The following is a 19,118-nucleotide window of genomic DNA, read 5'->3' on the forward strand; positions in this document are numbered from 1 at the left end:
GAAAATTAATTATTATTTAATAATTTAAATATAACTAATAATAATTAATTAATTAATTTAAATAATATTAATTTAAAATTAATAATAATATAAATAATGATAAAAAAAATTATCACATATGCTACAATTTATATAGCACCAAATATGATATACATATACCATAATGCAATGCAGGCAGCAAACGCGCCCATAAATCTCGAAGAGAATTGAGACAGTGCGGCGAGTGTGTATGCAATGGCTGGGGCTGCTGCACATTTAAATGGCAAGGCTCGTTCTCATTTGATGCAAAAATATATGAACCTTTTGATTTCGGTTCGGGTTTTAGAAAATGATAAGAAACTATTTGAACCAGCTCGATGATTGCCCCACCCCGACAATGACAAAGACAGATCTCTAAATAACTAAATTAGACGATTAAAAAAAAAACACCTCATTAAAAAATTAAAAAAAAAAATCAAGATTCCTATTTCCAAGGCACAAGTAGGAAGCATAAATGCTGCTTTTGCTTGCAAGACTACGAGTCTTTGAAATTTTTTTTTAAAAAAAAAAAAACAATTTTTTTATAAGAAAAAGAAAATGAAACGGACATTTCGTGGGGGTGTTTTTTTGATTCCGAAAACCAACTAAACAGCCAGCCAACAGTAATTTGTTCCCCGCGGGATCAGCAGCGCCTTACCGCAACGATATGTATAATTGTAAAGACTTAAGAGGGCGGGCCCCTGAGGCTCACCCCTGACCCTCGTATTTGCCGTGGGGCTACTTTTGTACTTTCACCTTTCACGCCATTAAAAGCTTTTGGTGTTCGACAGCTGTTAGCATGACATCAGGTGACTTCACCCTCACGAGGCGTTGGCTCTCCTCAGTCACCCTTTTTATGTAAATTACCTAAATTACCCCACTTCCCCCCTTCCCTTATTCCAGTTGCGGCTGGGCAAAGAGAACCCCAAGTTGCGCGCCAGGACTAAACTGCCCCCACCACCGTCCAAAAATTTCTTAAACATTTATACAAAAGAAAACAATTTTTTTTTTTTTAAAATACGTTAGACGGTCAATATTTATATTCTATATAAGATATACCCAGAACATCTAAACCCATAACTTATCTGTTTCGTACACATACAATGTCTCACATGTCGAACACATTCTGATTTATAATAATAATAATAATAATAATAATTCATCTTATATGCGTGTTCAATTTTATAGCTGTTATCAAATGTAATGGGAATTGGTATAATTTCGTGAGTGGTTGAAAAATGTTAGTTGGCATGTAAAGGTGGATGTTTAAGATATATTTTAATTATTGTGCTTTCAAAATTGATTACAAATGGAAAAAAGAAAAGAAAAGGTGATTTAGAGCAAAAGACAGAGAAAGAAGTAATAAAGAAAGAGGAATTATGGAAGCAAAAGAAAACGTTGAAAAGCGCTTTAACAGCATCGGTTATTCCCACACACAAAGGTCGAAACAGAAGTATAGGAACAAAGCTACAGACACAAAGCAATAGAAGGAATCGTGGGGGGGTTTCGTTCAAATAAAAAATTTTAGCCTTTTCGTATAGACCCAAAATTAATTAACTGCGCTTAAATCTTAAATGTTGTTGGCTTCAAAAGAAAAAAAAAAAAAAAACAGAAAAGAAAGAGCTTGAGTCTTGTTTACGCCAAAATGGGTCGCCCTTATTTATTCCCCTGTTCCTCTTCTTAACAATCTATAAAGAAGCCTCGCTTTTCCAGCCCCCTCTCTCAATTTACCCAGCCGAGGCCAACCCGTTCCCGTTCTTTTCATGTTCCTCAGTCTTTCACTAAATTTGATGGGTTTTTAACAAAGTTTGCTCTGAGCTGAGTTTTGGGCTTTGCAAAGACTTTTCGGTTACAGTGAAGATTAAGATTAATGGAGAAGATCAATTTTATGAAGAATGGTGTGCTGAGACTGCCTCCGGGATTCCGGTTTCATCCTACGGACGAAGAACTTGTTGTTCAGTACTTGAAGCGCAAGATTTTTGCCTGCCCCTTGCCCGCTTCCATAATTCCAGAAGTTGATGTTTGCAAGTCTGATCCTTGGGATTTGCCAGGTATGTGTACATGTTACCTTGCAATTGCGTGCGAACAAACACAACTGTCGCTGGCGCGTCATCAAATTGTTTTGGGTGATTTTTTTTTTTAGGTGATGTGGCGCAAGAGAGGTATTTTTTCAGCACAAGGGAAGCTAAGTACCCAAACGGGAACAGATCGAACAGGGCCACGGGGTCTGGTTATTGGAAGGCAACTGGGCTTGACAAGCAAATTGCGACTTCCAGGGGCAACCAAATCGTGGGAATGAAAAAAACTCTCGTTTTTTATAGAGGCAAGCCACCACACGGCTCTAGGACTGATTGGATCATGCATGAATACCGCCTTGTTACTGCTGCCAATGCCCCTCAAAAGAAAAACTTTGCCCAGGTAAAATTATACTTTCATTCTCATAGCAATTGCTGGGATTCCCAATTCATCAGACATTGTCTTGCAATTAATTATCAACTGTTTTACTCGTGAAGACCCCAGCTGTGGCAACGGACAATTGGGTTCTATGCCGCATCTTTTTGAAGAAAAGAGGAGCCAAGAGTGAGGATGAGGAAACGTGCACCGAAATTGGAGGAACCAGGGCTAACGGGCCCAAGCCGGTTTTTTATGATTTTATGAGAAAGGAGGAAAGGGCTGACTTGAACCTTGTTCCAACTTCATCTTCCTCAGGCTCAAGTGGAGTCACTGAAGTTTCTTCAAATGAATCAGACGATCATGAAGAGAGTAGTTGCAATAGCTTCCCTTACTTTAGAAGAAAACAGCAGTAAACATTTTCAATAATTTCTCTCTTTTTAATTAGTGTTCTGTACAAGTAATTGGCGTTTCTGATTAGAAAAATCAGAATACCCAATTATCCATCATCATCAAGTAATCTAATGTTTGGTCGTTTAGTCTTTTGCAACTCTTGTCCCGTGATGATCATCGACTTTTACAAGAAAAAGAGATATCAAACAGAGAGGGGGAAAAAAAAAAATCGGCGTTAGTTTTAATTAATTGCAAAATCTCCTTATCTCTGTGATTAATTTAACTATCCTTTTTTTCTTGTGCATGTAAAAACTTTATTTGGGTTACCACGCAGAGCCAATTTCTTTACTAAAAGGCAAATGATTTTCAGGGGAATAGAATTGAAAAAAAGTCAGAAAAGAGACAGCATATATATCTATATGTATGCCGTATGAACTTTGCCAAAAGAAAGACTCTTTTTGATGGAGAACAAGAATAAGCATTTGATCTTTTGCAATCTCGTGATTCAATGGAGAACCCAATTCTTCGATATTGAAAAGGGATTCTCAGCCCGAACCCAAAAATCACAATCTTCAAACACGCTCTAATTCAATCTATGCAATTCTAAAATGGGTTCAACAGGAACAGACATTCTTGACATTTTTTCTACAACATTTGTTACAATTGTCAAGCACAAAAAGGTAGGTATGTTGCTGTAGGGAACATGTGGCTAACTAAATTTTGAAATTATAAGACCAGTTGGTGGATGTAGTAAGCTACAAGTTACATGAATTTCTTGAGCGAGGACGGTTAGCATTTTGAAAATAAGCTGAGCTCCTGGGGTCCCAATGGTCCGAAAATTTTGATTCTACGACTTTCAAGTGCCGATAAATAAGTGATTGCTTGCACAATCCAGCAAAGGTTTCAGTTCCAATGTAATAATAATAATTGGACAGTTTTTTAAGTTTCTTGTACATACAAGTTTCCAGTTTACTTTAATTTACAATTAAAAATATCGTGTTTGAAAACGCTGCAAATTAAACAACCGATATCAAATAGGATTAGAATTCTCTCATACCAGCACATGAAACAATGTAATCCACTGTGAGATCGTCCCCACTATTTCCCAACAAATTCTCCAACTTTGACTCTGTGTTCCATCTAATGTATTGTATGTAGGATGTAGTATTATACATTTAATAAACATGTAATCAAAAGAAATTAGTAACTGTCTTCACTGCATGTGTCGACACGTGTCGTACATGCAATGGCCAGGACCTAGTTATTATAGTTGACCGAGACAACATGGAATCGTAGAATAAGATGAATTGCAACTTATCGAACGATAATTAACAATAATTATTCATTCAGGTAGTTGTAAAATATATCAAATACAAAACTTGTAAGTTAGGTTGTGTCACCCCACAGATATAAATGATATCATAATCATATTATGCAAGATAGTTGGGTCACAAGCCCTTTATGTGAATGACAGGTGGCCACCCGACAGACACGGGACGGCTTATAATAAAGCTTGATTATGAGCTTAATAGTTCATTAATCGGGGTTATTGGCTTAGACCCATTTCATTAAAACCCAGAAAGGATTAAAAAAAATAAGCCGACTAGAACAGAAAGCTTTCTTGTGACAATGGGATAGAGTTAGATTTTAGAAAAGCATAGGCCTGGCTCTGGCTGTTGGAGTTCTTCACGTCACTATATATATATATTTTACTTTTCTTTTCTTTTTTTTTTTCTATAATTCAATATTTCATTTTCATGACAAAAAGGATTGGATTGAATTGAGATTGTGAATTGCTGACTTGGGCTAAGACATTTTTGTCAAATCACGTGGGCAGGCCGTCTTGGTAGACCACACAATAAATTTTTTTGATTGTCAGCCACTTAGCCTCACCTGATCGTGATTAGGTCAATTTCATAAAGGAAGACAAGCCTTAGCCGTTGTCGTTACGGCCTTATGTCCTGCTTGGAATTATTTTGAGGAAGTTAAAAAGAAATTTAAAAAAATTAAAAGTTAATTTTAATATTTTGTAAATTTTTTATAAATTATTTCTAATAAAATTATTATATTTTAAAACAGATTTTAAAAAATAAGGAAGTCGTAGTTTTTCAAATTATGATTTTGAGAATTTATTTTATACTTAATAGTTAATACAAATCCATATATATTATAAAAAAAACTAAGATTATGCTTATTAACTAGGAAATAAAATCACTAACTTTAAAGAGATGATTATTTTTATGAATTGGTTTGAGATAACAAAATAAAAAAAATAAAATTAACAATAAAATATTTATTTTAATTATCAATGATTGTATATACACTATAACAAATACTCTCACTCTCTCTCTTTCTCAATTCAATTATATATAAAAGAAATTTTATTCAACATTATATTTAATTTAATTATTTACATTCTTACAGTAATTTAACAATAAGACTTATTAAACATATATAACTATTTTAAAGCTCATATCACTTTTTAATGAAAGTTTACCAAATGTTTAACCGATCTGCTATAACACAACTAACAGTAATTTTTACAGCATTATCAAATTGAACTTTACTCTCGTACGTCTTAGAAATTAATTATACAATAAATAAGGGTCATTTTCATTAGTGGGCAATTTTGACATTTTACATGTAATGCCTTGCAGACAGGGAATGTATAATCAATTATGTAAGTTGACCATTTCCAAACCAACCACTTTTCTATGCTGCTTGTTTGGACAAATTTAAGTTAAAAGGGGTTGCTTGGTATCTCTGCAACAATGACACCTCCGATATTATTATTTTTTTTTTTAAAAATTTTAATTACCTTCAAATAATAGTAATATGTTTTAAATCAGATAATTAAGCATCATGGGGTCCCCTTCATTCAACCTCAACTAAAAGATCCCTCTCCGCAACAACCAGCACGGCAAATGTGCTTATCATCAATCTTTTAAATCTATATCTCATTTCCATTTCAATTTCATTTTATCATTAAAAGGGATCCAAAGCTTTTGAAAGTCTCGAGCAATCTAGACAAGAATAGTCTATTGTTTTACAACTTTGGCTATTACTAAGAAGCTAAAACATTAGGTGGGTAAAGTTGCCTGTAACAAGGCATCTTGAGTTTAAAGGGTGAATGATATTTCTGGCAATTTGCTTTTGCTTTGCCTATTTGCAACAACCACCTACGTTGTATATGTGGGTCAGCTCTCGGCTGCATGTTCATGCCGTAATTGCAGCCAAAAGACAACTTGTGCAATCTTGAATATTTTCAGCCACAGGCCGTGCACTATCAGCTGTTACACTAAAGGACGTAAAGTACTTGAGAATACTTTCCACAGAACCAACCACACCCATTAGAGAGAGTTGCGTGTAAGAATACGAACTTGCGCAAGGAGGGAACTAGATGACCGTGAGGATTACTAAAATGTAACAGTTATAAAGGGACACTCATTAAGGTTCGTCTAAACATTTTCGATGTCAAAATCATGTTTCTGGGCTGGAGAAGGAGACTAAAGCCAAGGGCGAAAGATTTCAACTTCTCTTTCCGCGGATTTCTTGTTCATGTTACCATCGAACCACGTTATCTCTACGAAAGATTCACTGTTATCCCACCTATGACTTTATGATAGAGAAAATATTCCATCAAAACTTTCAACAAAAGTGACCTAAACATGGCAATGACACCAATACATGCTGTAAAAACAACTGATCATCTATTCAATCAAATGTATGAAAGCAAAATCAGCATATCCTTTCACAACCCTGTTAACACTTCCATAACTGAACAAACAACTGCCAGGTGAACTTTCAAAGCAAAGTGCAAAAACACAATGGACTCTTTTCACTGTCTCAAACCAGGTTTCCTAAGCAAATATGCAACTGAAATGTTTGTGCCCATGTCAGATCAAATATAATTACAGAAGACCAGAAAGAACAACTAAGAAACAAGAGCCATAGATTACAAGTTCCACAGTCTCTTACAAGTCAGGCAGCCAGTCAAAGACTTGTGTCACTATCATGAGCATTCAAACTTTTTTAATATTCACCTTGATTATTCACTTCGGCAGTGGCCGAGTCATAAGAGATTATAACTGCATTTCGTACAAAAAGGAATAAGCCGCCATCCAATTCCATGCCTGAGACTTTTCATGCCATAAATTAATATTTTAATCCTCATCAAGATCAGGAGAGTGGCCAGTTACAACATTTGACTATGTTTTAATATGAAAACATAACAAAAAGTTTGGTATCATGAAGCCACCGATCACCAAAAACACCTATCTTTAAGGGTCCGTCTATACTTTTTTCAGTCATTTTGTCATCATGAAGCCACCGATCACCAAAAACACCTATCTTTAAGGGTCCGTCTATACTTTTTTCAGTCATTTTGTCCCTTAGCCTGGCTGCCTCCACTATCTCCCTGACCTCCTCCATCAGCACTAAACTCCGAAGTTTTTGAAGGTGGTGGCTCAGAACATGCCCTTAGGACAGCCTCGTTCTGCAAGGAGGGGGCAATTTACACAGCTTCAAATTTTGACCAATTGCACCAACATCATACACTAAGAACGCAGTTAAAAGTAGCATAGCCTAAATTATGTTGGTAGATGCACACAAAGGAATATATGATGAAATCAGATAGTTACAAATGAAAATATGGAAGCCAAAAAAACAAATTCATTTCACAGGTTGAGTTATTCTTGAGGCCTTTCGATTTCTGGGATCCCTGGACTAGGGAAGGCACATGAATAAGATAGGTGGCCAGCAATCATGGCTGCACTGCTCGACTTACATAAACTTGGTTATACAATTTTTACCGAAATCAACTGGAACTCATCTGATTTGTACTTGAGTGATCTTTGCCCAAACCATTACTTCATTTGAAACTGCACACATGAAATAATAGGTACATTGCTGACAGCCTTCTCTGTGCATATATCATAAGATTTATGACTAATTGGATCCTGGCAAAAGAGAAGAAGCAAAGAAGAAACAGAGAAGGCAGATTCATTCCTTATCAACTTGATGCTGGCATTACAACAGTTGATGGCAATCAGTCAAATTAGTGTGATAAATCTTGCTACAATGAGCGGAGCATAAACAGTATTCCTTCTAACTTAATATATGCCTACAGCACTAGCAAGTAGCATCCCACACATACACTAAGGCTCCGTTTGGTATAACTTATCAAGTAGAGCTTTTGATAATAGAGCTTTTACATAATAAAAAGTTAGTTGTTTGCTTATCAATAAGAGCTTTTATTAAAAATCTATGAAATTACTTTAATAGGCAAGTTTTTTTAAGTTATGTTATGAAAAGAATAAAATAAGATTGTCAAATAAGTAGAGAATATTTTGGATACTTTAACATTTAAAAGGAACTTTTCAACCTCTACTCCCAAAAGCCCAAAATTTGAGCTTTTGTTAGTAGAGACAAAATAACTTATTTAAGCTCCAAAAACTCTACTAAAAAAGCAACCAAACAATAACAAAAATTATGATAAGAGCTTACGGGATTAAATAAGCACTTATAGCTATTAGATACGTCATACCAAATAGGCATTAACTCATAAGTTATATCAAATGTCATTGAGACAGGCAAATTTTAAGCCCTGCAAGATTATGTTGGTATGCCAGCCCCTGACCCTGAGTTCTATACAAATGTTAACTTAACCAAACGGACCCAGATACTAACAACCTTCCCTAATAATAGTCCTTCAGAAGAAACCAAATCAGAACCTCGATTCTCATGAGTTGAGATATTTTTATTGTTACACAAGCACCCATTCTTGTCCAACATTCAGGCATAGAGTGCATCTTACAAAACCGGCTAAGATATTACTGATTCTAAGACAGTATTCATATGGACAAATCAAATGTCAGGATCACAATTTTGCAGCCGAGAAAAGTACTCGTATCAGAATCAGATTTCAAGAGAGAATCCTGATGATAAACCCAGTAACTATACATCCTAGATGATCCAATGCTTAGGGTTTAAGGAAGAAGAAGGGGATACCTGCCAGACTCGGAGGAGACGCTTCTTAGCGTTGGCTTTACGAGTAGTCGTCAGCTTTATTCTCTTCCAAACGAGCCCTCCAGAGTCATGTTTTTTCACAATCTCCATTACTCTTGTCCCCCAAAATGCTCCTCCCATATTCATTCTATCTCCCTCTCCCGACTTTTCAGTTTCCGCTTTCCAATCCCACTCTCTACTTTGGTTTTCTATGGAATTAGGTTTTGCCGCCGTTGGGCTAATCTTGGCAACTGCTCATTTTGGGCCTCATTTTTATTCTTGGGCCTCCTGAAAGAAGCAAATTACACAGAACAGAAGTGAATTATGGAGTTGAGCTTAAAGCTATTTATTAGTAGGATCAGGCTACGGTGCAACTGTGGCACGGTGCCACAGTTGTACCTAAAGTTCCCTATATTAATTTCATTATGTATTTAAAAGTTTTATTTCTTACGAAGATAAAATGAATATTGAGATAGAATTGATTAGTGAGACCAGACAAGGGATAAAATCTCACAACTCTTTACATCAACAACTACCTTTTTTAAATTAATTTAATTTATTCTAAAAATATCTTTTCATAAATAAAATTAAATAAATTTTATTTTTTATCTTGTTCTCTAATTATCTGCACTCTCTCTCTCTCTCTCAAACATTACCATGACAACCACCGCTTGTCTTTGATCCTGTTCGGGATTGACGTTGGTTAGTTGTAAACTACAATACTCTAAAGTGTTTGATAAACACAAATCATTGTAGGTTGGAAGGTAAGTTAATTTAATTTTACATTTGCGTGGTAAAAAATATATTATATCTTTATCAATTTTATTAAAAATATTATTTTAAAATTATATCTACTATATACCATTAATTTTTATTTTATAATTACAATTTATAGTAACTGTAGAGCTTAATGCCAAAGAAGGCTTTCGTCATGAGTCGCCACAAAATCCATTATCATCAACCATTACCATCGCCACAAAACTTTTAAAAACAGAAACGAAAATTTGAAAATACCGGTAAAAAAAACCATAGATTCATCTTCATTATTCTCCACACCTCCTTCCCTTTGTTTTGCATCTTGATTTTACATAAACGATTTTCCACCACGCCTTGATTGAATCACTCAAATCCCAATCTCATGATCCTACTCCCCATCATGGATTCGTAATCATGTGCAGAGCTTCCCGGTCATTAATGGAGGACTTCGAAAAATGGATTGGTGACTTTGTTTCCCCAAGACTTGTCGTGCAAAGTTTCACGTTCTTGGCAATAATCATTCATCTCTGTCAATATTGCTTCGGTCATCCATGCAGAGGAAACGGAAAAGTTAACTGAACCCTTCATTACATATATATATATATATATGTGTGTGTGTGTGTGTGTGGAAATTTTAGAAATTTATAGAGTTAATTACCAAAATAAAGGTGATGAGATAAAGTGATGGATCAAATATTTTACTAGTCCACTCTACCACTAAAGTGTTTTGATGATGTTTCTTTACGGTGAAGCAGCTGCTTGAAGGTGTTTTGACAATGTTTCTTTACGATGAAGCACTTCTTGGATTGAAACAGGCTTTCCGACATTGAAGTGGAACTGTTCCTAATATATATATATATAAAACCTGTGATTAGATAGTGATTAAAAAAATAAATATATTGTTTTGACTCTTAGGCTTCATTTGGTGTAACTTTTCAAATAGAGCTTATTTAAGCATCATTTTTTTTATAGAACTTTTACCCCAAAAAAATTTTAATTGTTTCGTTATCAATGAAAAATTTTATTAAAAATTATAAAATTACTTTAATAGATAATTTTTTTAAAATTTATATTATGAAAAGAATAAAATAAATAAGAAAATGATATTTTAGATATTTTAACATTAAAAAAACTTTTTTTACCTTCACTCTCAAAAGCCCAAAATTTGAGATTTCTAGTAGAGACAAAATAACATTTTTAATCTTTAAAAACACTACTAAAAAATGACCAAATAATAACAAAAATTTTAATAAGAGCACATGAGATCAAATAAACATTTATGATCATTAGAAAAGTTATACTAAGCAGACACTTAAAGTAATAGTCCATTTTATTCTTGTTTTTTAAAAATAGTCTAAAACATCCTTCGTTAATTTATCATTAGTTTATTGAGGACAAAATATAATTTTCAATTAAGAAGTCACAAAATATTTTAGAATGAAATTTGTAAACACAATTAAATAGCATTTGATTTCTATATATAACTTAATAAATCAACAATAGTAGCACTAAATAATATGTAAAATATATATTTAGGACAAAAATAGAAAACATAGATTTCACAAGCACTAGAGTGTGTTTTTTTTCTTTTTGTATATTTTAACTTGTCCTTAACTTTATTATAGTTAAGATAAATAAATAAATAATCAATCAATACATTTATTTTATCAAAAGTAAATACAAACACCTTCATTTATGTTAAAATAAACACAGTAAAGAAACAAAAACATTCATTTAATACACTACGAAAATAAAATACAGTGTGTTAGAGTGTGGTGCTTTTTTTTTTTTAGCTCATGCTTAGTTTTAATATGGTTGGTGAGAAGAAGAAGAAGAAGAAGAAGAAGAAGTGTGTGTGTGTGTGTGTGTATGCATATTGAGTTATTTTTGTTTTATTAAGTTATACTTAAATTTTAAATTTATATAGAAAGTCAAATTTTATTTAAATTGTGATTGAGATTTTTACTTTAAATGATTTATATAATCATTGTTTTCCCTTCAATAAACGAAAGGGTATTTTGAATTATTATTTGAAAAGTAAGAATAAAATAAATTATCATTTAAAGAGTAATGATAAAATATATTATTATACCAAACCCAAAGTTTAAAAGGGACTTTTTTTAAAGAGAAAAAGAAGTGCATAAATAATTTATAGCAGTCGTAACTTGGTTGTATTATGTAACCTGCTAGTACTGCAATATGTCTCTATATGTGGATGAGGCTAAGCGCAAAATGTAAAGACTTGAGAGCAATCATAAACGGAACAAAATTTTCGTCCGACCTTTATTTTTATTTTTTTTCAAATATTAAAAAAATAAAAACAAAAAAAACTTAAGAAAAATTTTAAAATACATTTGATATATTACAATGAATTAATATATGTATAACATATATAATTATATTATAATTAATTGATACATACATAACATATATAATTAAATTTAATATAATTATTATTTATATGATTTTTTTAAAATAAATACATATTTCATAATATTATTTTATTATTATTATACAATTGATATATTCTAAAATTTCGTTAAATGTAGGACATCACCCCCTCGCCTTTATTCCACGCGTCAAGTTTTTCTTTTTATTCTCTGCTGCCTTAAAAAAAGTGTAAATATAACTGTAATTTTACAAAACTCCACTTGTATTAGTGCATTATGGATGATGGTTTCTTCATTGCAGGGGACAGGACGCCACTTGGCGGGTGCGTAACAGAATAACTGGCGCGGACAAAACCCCAAAACGATTGTGAGCCATAAGAAATTTCCAAACCGACGTACGTGTCGTCTCCCAAAATTAGCTACTGAGAGAGAGGTTCAGGTTGAAACCTCTTCATCTGGCCCGAATCTGGACACATATAGATATGCACACATGTCGCTCTATCCAGGTGGTTGCGTATCGGCGGATGTTGTCTTTTTATTTCCTTTTTCTACAATTCCAACGAACAGCCCACTTGGTCCCGTTTGATTATTATATTATTTTTTGCCGTTTGCCTTTGTGTTTTCCGATTCTTCTTATCGGCCAAATGAATCATTATGCTATAAAAAGAGCAATACTCACACTCCACTCATTTTTGTGTCTTGTGTTGTTGGTATTTTGAGACTAATTTTTTATTTTTTTAAAAGTTAAATTGGTGAAGTTATGATAAGAGTAAGGATTGAGGCGCACCCCAGCGTGGAACCATCAAAAGTTGTGATTACAGTTAGAGCAATGGGTGATGGTGCCACGCTGTGTGCGTCTTGAATGCTTATTCTTTGCGCTAGACAAGCAAAGCAACCCCGGCTGCGTGCCCTTTTTTGGACTCTTTTTTTTTTTTTTTTTCTTTCTTTCAATCACTCCATTTTTTTATTTTTTTATTTTTTTTGGGGTTTGTGTTGGTGTGTTTCAGTGCCGCTGTATATTGTTTTATTTGTTTCATGTTTTATCTTATCTTTCAGGGGCAGTGAAATTGAGGATGGTTTGAAGCGAGCAGCGAGGGCAAACGTGCAATATTTGAGTGGGTAAAGAGCTCAAGTATTCAGTTGATGGTTCAGTTGCGTTCATCTGGGCTTCTTGTTGTTTTGCCAATTTCAGGCACGTGAGAGCTTGGCTCATCTTCTTATAGATCATATACCTGTGCCATGCCATCATTACCCACCAACGACATTCGAATCGGAACTCTAAAACTCTGTGGTGCGGTGTTCATTATTATTATTATTATTTTCCCTTTACTGTTTCAGCGCATCAGGTTTGAATCTGGCTATTAGGTGAAGATGAATGTTTCCTCCTAAAATACAACCCAACATCCCTGTCCATTTTTTTCCTTCCACACCATGTAAGTAAAACACTAGTGGTTCGTTTACTTTTTCTTAAATTACTAATTTATTTATTTTTAATTTTTAGAGATCACAATGAGAATAATAATTAAAATAATTTGTTTACTGTACCTTATAATTTATTATAAATTATCAAAATGTTCTTAATCACAATTTTGTATCAACATCTGTTGACTATTGAAGTAAGGGAAATTTACAAAACAAGCCAAAAAAAGAAGGCATTTTTCAACTTTAACCCTTCAAATTTTTTTCTTTCAACATTAGTCAAATCACCAAATTGTGAACGAAATTACCCTCCTCATTCTCACGTTTTCCTCAAGCAAATTCCTTCCTCTCTCATCAAAATCTCATCACCGAAAGTTTTATAGATTGTCGGCGGCAGCGTACATCGGCAGCGGAGGAAGTTGTTGGCACTTGAAAGAAGCTAAATCACATTGAAAATCTTCGGAGATCTCCAAAATCAAAGAAAAAAATTGAAAACCCTAGGTGAGTTGTTATTGCCGTTTTTCTTGTTGTTGTTTGGGTTGCTGTTGTTGTTTGGGATGTTGTTGTTGTTTGGGTTGTTGTTGTTGTTTGGGATGTTGTTGTTGTTGGTGGTGTTTTAATGGCGGTGCTGGTGAGATGCATGTGGGAAAGGGAAGAGAAGAGAAAGGGGGGAAGCCAACTCGCGCTGCGTCGCACGCGAGATGCGCGCGGCGTGCGCACCTCGCGCGCGCGAGATGGGCGTGTCGCGCGCATCTCGCATGCGACATGCGCATGTCGTGCGCACGAGGTACGCACGCCGCACGCATCTCGTGTGCGACGCAGCGCATGTCGCACGCGAGATGCGCACTGCACGCCCATCTCGCGCGCGCGAGGTGCGCACGACGCCCGCATCTCGCGTGCAACAGGCGCATGTCGCGCGCGTGAGGTGCGAACGCCGTGCGTGACATGCGCATGTCGCACGCAAGATGGGCGCGACACGCCCATCTCGCGCGCGCGACATGCGCGACATGCGCATGTCGCACGCAAGATGGGCGCGACACGCCCATCTCGCGCGCGCGACATGCGCGTGTCGCACGCGAGATGCGCGCGGCACACCCATCTCGCGCGCGCGAGGTGTGCACGCCGCGCGCATCTCGTGTGCGACAGGCGCTGCGTCACACTCGAGATGCGCACGTTGCGCCCATCTCGTGCGCGAGGGCGCGGCCTCGCGTGAGCGAGTTGCGCTAGGCTCGCGCGAGGGAAGCCAAGCGCGCGCGAGTTGCGTGCAGGCAAGCAGCTCGCGTGCTTGGCTTCCCTCGCGCGAGCCTGTCGCACCAAGAGGCAGTGCGCAGTGTTGACTTAATTTTTTTTCTTTTGTTCATAATTTTTTAATGTGTGATACTTTTAACTTGTACCAGATAAATGGGCAAATCAAAATTTGCATTGCATAACCCATCCGGACCGATTAAAGAACCGGGAATGATGAAGATACCTTGTGTTGATCACTTCCCTGGGCGTATCACGAGTATGTGCAAATTAGATGTCGTTGTTAATGCCATCCGGGAAAAATTAACAAGGCAACAGTTAAAGCTATTCAAAGACGATATATTTGGGCATTTCCTACAGTGCCGGAGCTATCCGTTCAGTGGCGTGATTGTGCACAATATATTGCTTCGGCAAGTGTCACATGGCGATGGAAATGACAAAGATGAGTTATGGTTTCAAGTTGGCGACCATTTGATACGGCTATCGATTGGAGAGTGGTGCCTAGTAACGGGACTTTGCTATGGCGAAAAAGTATTCCTGACGAAGCATAAAACAAATCATAGGTTACTTAATAAGTACTTTGGAGGCAGGATTCGCGATATAAATCTTGGCCAGTTCGAGGAAATATTTATGAACTTACGCTTCAAGACTATGAATGACACTGATGCGCTAAAAATTGTCATGTTTTACTTTGCTGATAGAGTGCTACACGGAAGAAAGGATCATTGTCAAATCAATTTCAATTTACTTAATGAGGTAGATGACATAAATCATTTTCGAAGTATTTCGTGGGGTCATTTGTCATGGGAAACAATATATAAAAGCATTGATAATGTATTGAACGGCAAAGCCAAAAAATTTAAGAAGGCAAGCGCAGAAAATCCATTGCATAGAATTGAGAAATACAACTTTTATGGCTTTACGTCGGCAGTGCATGTGAGTGAAGAAGTTTTTTTTATAACTTGGTTTTGTTATAATAAATATTTAATGACACATTTTTTTACTTCATATCTTTCCTTGTTGAAGGCATGGATTTTTGAAGCGATCGAAGGACTACCATTAGAGTGGGTGGAGAAAATTAAGAGGAAGGGTGCTCGGATCGTGCGATGGAAGCCTGTGGCTTCTTCAAATATTAACTTCGGCGAAGTGTATTCATACCTGAACGAGCATCTTGTAAGTCATTTATATGTATGTTTGTATATAAGTATTACATAATATATGGTTATACTAATTGGAAATTTGGTAATCTTTACGACAGGATGACACCATTTTCCAAACCCTGAAACCGGATGCAAAGGAGAGAGCCACAAATTATTGGAAGAGTGTCGAGGATTACGTGCCATATTTGCCAAGTTGGGTCCGTAATGTGGGTATCATCTATAATATCATTGAAAATCGGATGCAAAGTCATTTATATGTTTGTTTTTTTGGTATTTACTGTTTTCTGTTTTACTTGGTGCAGCACCAGCCTTCAATCAATGCGCCATCCAGTACAAGGCCAAACGAGGTGGATCCTGACCCCACGAGCCCAATAGGACTGGAGCATAGTCCTGTTGAGGATGCCGGTGCTACCGACGACCATTATGAATCCGCACATGATTCAGATGACAGAAATGAGCCAGAGGTAACTTCTGTCGTCCTGAACATTTACAATGCACATATACATATCCGATATTTTGTCATTACTTTCTTATTTGTGTAAATTATAGGCAAAGACTAAGTTCCGCAATGATTATTTCGTTGGACGACTGGATAAAATAAAGTCTTCCATTCACGAGTTGAGGTCGGAACTTCAGACTGGACACAGTTCCATTAACGAACTGAGGTCAGAACTTATGGCGGAACGCAGAGAAGCACAACAATATAGAGCAGCGGCCATGGGGTTTATGGCTTCGTTTGGCGCGGGTGCTTTAAAGGGCGCGTACGATGATTCTTTGTTTGGTCCCGCACCCTCGGTGAGCAAGTTTCGTATGTTTTCGTTATGTTATTATGATTTCAAACCCGAAATTATGTTAATATGTTCATCTCCTCGAAACAACAGGCCCCAGATTGCTATGGTCCGAACGTTGATGCTGGCTATGGTACGCATACTGATGCTGGTAATAACGACGAGCACACCCCTATGTCCTTGTACAATCTACATGGGGACATATGTGATAACGGTGTACAGATATTCACGGAGGCACCTCCCGGTGTTAGTAAGTTTGGGCGTCCGTACCGACCGTCGTATATATTTGGCAGTCCTTACTTTATTCCTCCTTTCAAGAGAGTTAGGAATGTCAGGGCTTTACCCGCACTCAACATTACGGACTATGAAATTGATGAAAGATCGAGTGTGGATATGAATCCGCTTAGGGGACTAGAAGACTCAAGACTATGTGAGGAGTTTGATCAGTGGTTTGCCGGCAACATTTCCGTGGATCGACTCGTCCAACAGTCTCGAAATTTCTTTGAAATACTCATGGGCAATGCTTCGATGAGGTGGCTTGGTGACGAAGTAAGCGTGTTTAATGGTCAGTACATTACAATACACAATAATATTTCTGCTGGCATGGATATTGATATAAATTTACTTGGTATAATCCCTTCACAGCATATTCACACGTATTACCGCTTGATCAGCGAGAAGCAACTGCGGTTTCCAAATGCACTACCACAACGCGTCACGCATACAGATACATACTTTTGGGCTTGTTTTCAAATTTTATAATCATTAATTATAATTTCGATGTTTTAAATATCTCGAAATGTTATTAATTTTCTACTCATCGTGTAATAGGTGTTTCTAAAGCAATTATGGAATAATGGTAGTTGTGATGTCAATTCATTACAATATGGCAACAACTTGAGCAGCTATATGGATGGGCAGGAAGATCTCATGTCCAAACCGTTTACGGATGTCAATATGGTAAGAATTGTCACTCAATCTTATGGTAATTGTGTATAAAATATACTAATTTATTTATGTAGATATTCATCCCTGTGAATTTGGGCGGCGATCATTGGGTACTAGCTCGAGCGGACCTTCGCGCAAGGAGGATGCAGATTTACGACTTGTTGGTTACCTTTCGCGAGGACAAAACATATTTGCGTAAATTCAAACCTCTTCAGGTCGTCTTCCCTCAATGGCTTCAAGATGTTGGATTCTACAATATTCGATCTGAGCTGCAGAGTACCGACCCTTGGAAAGTAAGAATCGTTAAGGATGTGCCCCAACAATCACCTGGAAGTGGTGATTGCGGTGTATTTATGTTGATGTTTACAATGTATTTGATGTTCGGGCTAAAATTTGATTTTGATAGTAGCCACGGGCATTACTTCAGGAAGAAAATTGCTGTAGATATATTCACTGGCGATATTGCCTTGTAAGTCGTATTGTATTAAGACTTGATGTATGGATGTAGATTGTTTTTTTAATAGATATAAACTTTTGATATATTCATATATTTAGCTATAAGTAATTATTGATCAACTTTAGTACTCATCATGCAAATGAACATAACATAATATACCTCATTACATATAATTGTAATATAAATTATAATAAGAGTTCATAATTCATAATTAGTTACAACGACACAGTCAGTTTGGATTCGACACAATGGGATTTTTACATCTCTTGCGGTTATGACCTGGTTGGTTGCATTGACCACATCTCACAGTTCTTCGGTTAACATCCTCATCGATAGAAGGAATTCTTAACTCTGGACGACGACCAGGTGGTGGTGCTTCGATCGGTGGGTTAACTTTAATTTCCTGAATTTCTTCTGGAATGTCCCAATCTGTCATGTCCCCAACCGGCTCTACTAGTTCTGCATATACCATGACCAATGAATCTTTAGAGTAATAATCAGAGCAAAGACTTATGTAATCCACACGGACGATCAGACAAGCAGCAATTGCATGCGCACAAACAAGCTGATCGAGTTGGAATACTCTACAGGAGCAAGTTCTTTCATGAATGTCAACTATCCCTTCCTTCATACCACCACCCAAAACATGAAATCGATGCTGAGACACTGGCCGAACGGTCATTCTTTCGGCCAAAATTCTCCTTTCGCCGACTATCTCATCTGCCCACGTCGTTAGACGAGTGCTCATCAATTCAGCGACAATTTTCCTGTCATAAAACCATTGCTGTAATGTTTTTCTAAAGTGATCAACAAGATAAGTAACAGGAAATTTTCGCGGTTCCCTCATTAAAGAATTCACGCTTTCTGCAATGTTGGTGGTAAGTATGCTGTATCTCCTACCTTCAAATTCGGACCTTGCCCAATTACACGTGCCCACATTATTCTCTAAGTAATCAGCCGCGGCCGAGTGGAGCATCCACAACCCTTCAAGTTGTCTTTTAAATTCTTCGTGTCCATATGCCTTTGCTGCATTAATAAAAGCTGGCTCGAATTGATCCCAAATAGCTTTGGACATCCTGAATTTAGACTTAATGTTGCCTTTGACATGATAAAAACAAACTCCATGACTAGCAGTGTGAAATGCTTT

General features: G+C 36.4%; 4 protein-coding genes and 1 non-coding gene across 14 annotated transcripts; 4 read left to right on the forward strand and 1 right to left on the reverse strand.

The window, feature by feature from the left end:
* The first annotated feature begins 1,620 nt into the window (after positions 1-1,620).
* Positions 1,621-2,959, forward strand: LOC102610605 (NAC domain-containing protein 83). Its single transcript, XM_006482975.3, has 3 exons — positions 1,621-2,069; positions 2,162-2,436; positions 2,532-2,959. Exons 1-3 carry the CDS (start codon positions 1,889-1,891, stop codon positions 2,823-2,825), a joined length of 750 nt encoding a protein of 249 aa, XP_006483038.1. The 5' UTR covers positions 1,621-1,888; the 3' UTR covers positions 2,826-2,959.
* A 3,860-nt stretch (positions 2,960-6,819) lies between these two features.
* On the reverse strand, positions 6,820-9,010 carry LOC102610297 (uncharacterized). Of its 2 annotated transcripts, XM_052440218.1 has the most exons (3): positions 8,812-9,010; positions 7,149-7,297; positions 6,820-7,076 (listed from the first exon to the last, which is right to left on the reverse strand). In XM_052440218.1, exons 1-2 carry the CDS (start codon positions 8,953-8,955, stop codon positions 7,178-7,180), a joined length of 264 nt encoding a protein of 87 aa, XP_052296178.1. In that variant the 5' UTR covers positions 8,956-9,010; the 3' UTR covers positions 6,820-7,076; positions 7,149-7,177. The 2 variants fall into 2 exon arrangements, with proteins under 2 accessions (XP_052296178.1, XP_006483037.1); XM_006482974.4 differs by having other exon boundaries at positions 6,820-7,297.
* A 3,314-nt stretch (positions 9,011-12,324) lies between these two features.
* LOC102609498 (uncharacterized) lies at positions 12,325-18,054 on the forward strand. 9 transcript variants are annotated; one of them, XM_052440344.1, is made up of 11 exons: positions 13,189-13,245; positions 13,320-13,387; positions 13,757-13,874; positions 14,771-15,554; positions 15,645-15,791; positions 15,877-15,984; positions 16,081-16,242; positions 16,328-16,573; positions 16,660-17,131; positions 17,212-17,526; positions 17,589-18,054. In XM_052440344.1, the coding sequence occupies exons 4-10, from the start codon at positions 14,775-14,777 to the stop codon at positions 17,373-17,375; spliced, it is 2,079 nt and encodes a 692-aa protein (XP_052296304.1). In that variant the 5' UTR covers positions 13,189-13,245; positions 13,320-13,387; positions 13,757-13,874; positions 14,771-14,774; the 3' UTR covers positions 17,376-17,526; positions 17,589-18,054. The 9 variants fall into 9 exon arrangements, with proteins under 9 accessions (XP_052296310.1, XP_052296311.1, XP_052296302.1 ...); XM_052440350.1 differs by lacking the exons at positions 13,189-13,245; positions 13,757-13,874; positions 14,771-15,554 and adding exons at positions 12,325-12,460; positions 13,011-13,146; XM_052440351.1 differs by lacking the exons at positions 13,189-13,245; positions 13,757-13,874; positions 14,771-15,554 and adding exons at positions 12,327-12,463; positions 13,011-13,146.
* On the forward strand, positions 12,707-12,842 carry MIR536 (microRNA MIR536). Its single transcript, NR_161554.1, has one exon. It is a non-coding gene; the product is annotated as a microRNA MIR536 (primary transcript).
* Positions 17,476-17,987, forward strand: LOC127901897 (uncharacterized). The gene is made up of 2 exons (XM_052439944.1): positions 17,476-17,526; positions 17,589-17,987. Exons 1-2 carry the CDS (start codon positions 17,476-17,478, stop codon positions 17,985-17,987), a joined length of 450 nt encoding a protein of 149 aa, XP_052295904.1.
* Positions 18,055-19,118: the final 1,064 nt, after the last annotated feature.

Source organism: Citrus sinensis, chromosome 4 (genome assembly GCF_022201045.2).
Source record: "Citrus sinensis cultivar Valencia sweet orange chromosome 4, DVS_A1.0, whole genome shotgun sequence".
NCBI lineage: Eukaryota > Viridiplantae > Streptophyta > Magnoliopsida > Sapindales > Rutaceae > Citrus > Citrus sinensis.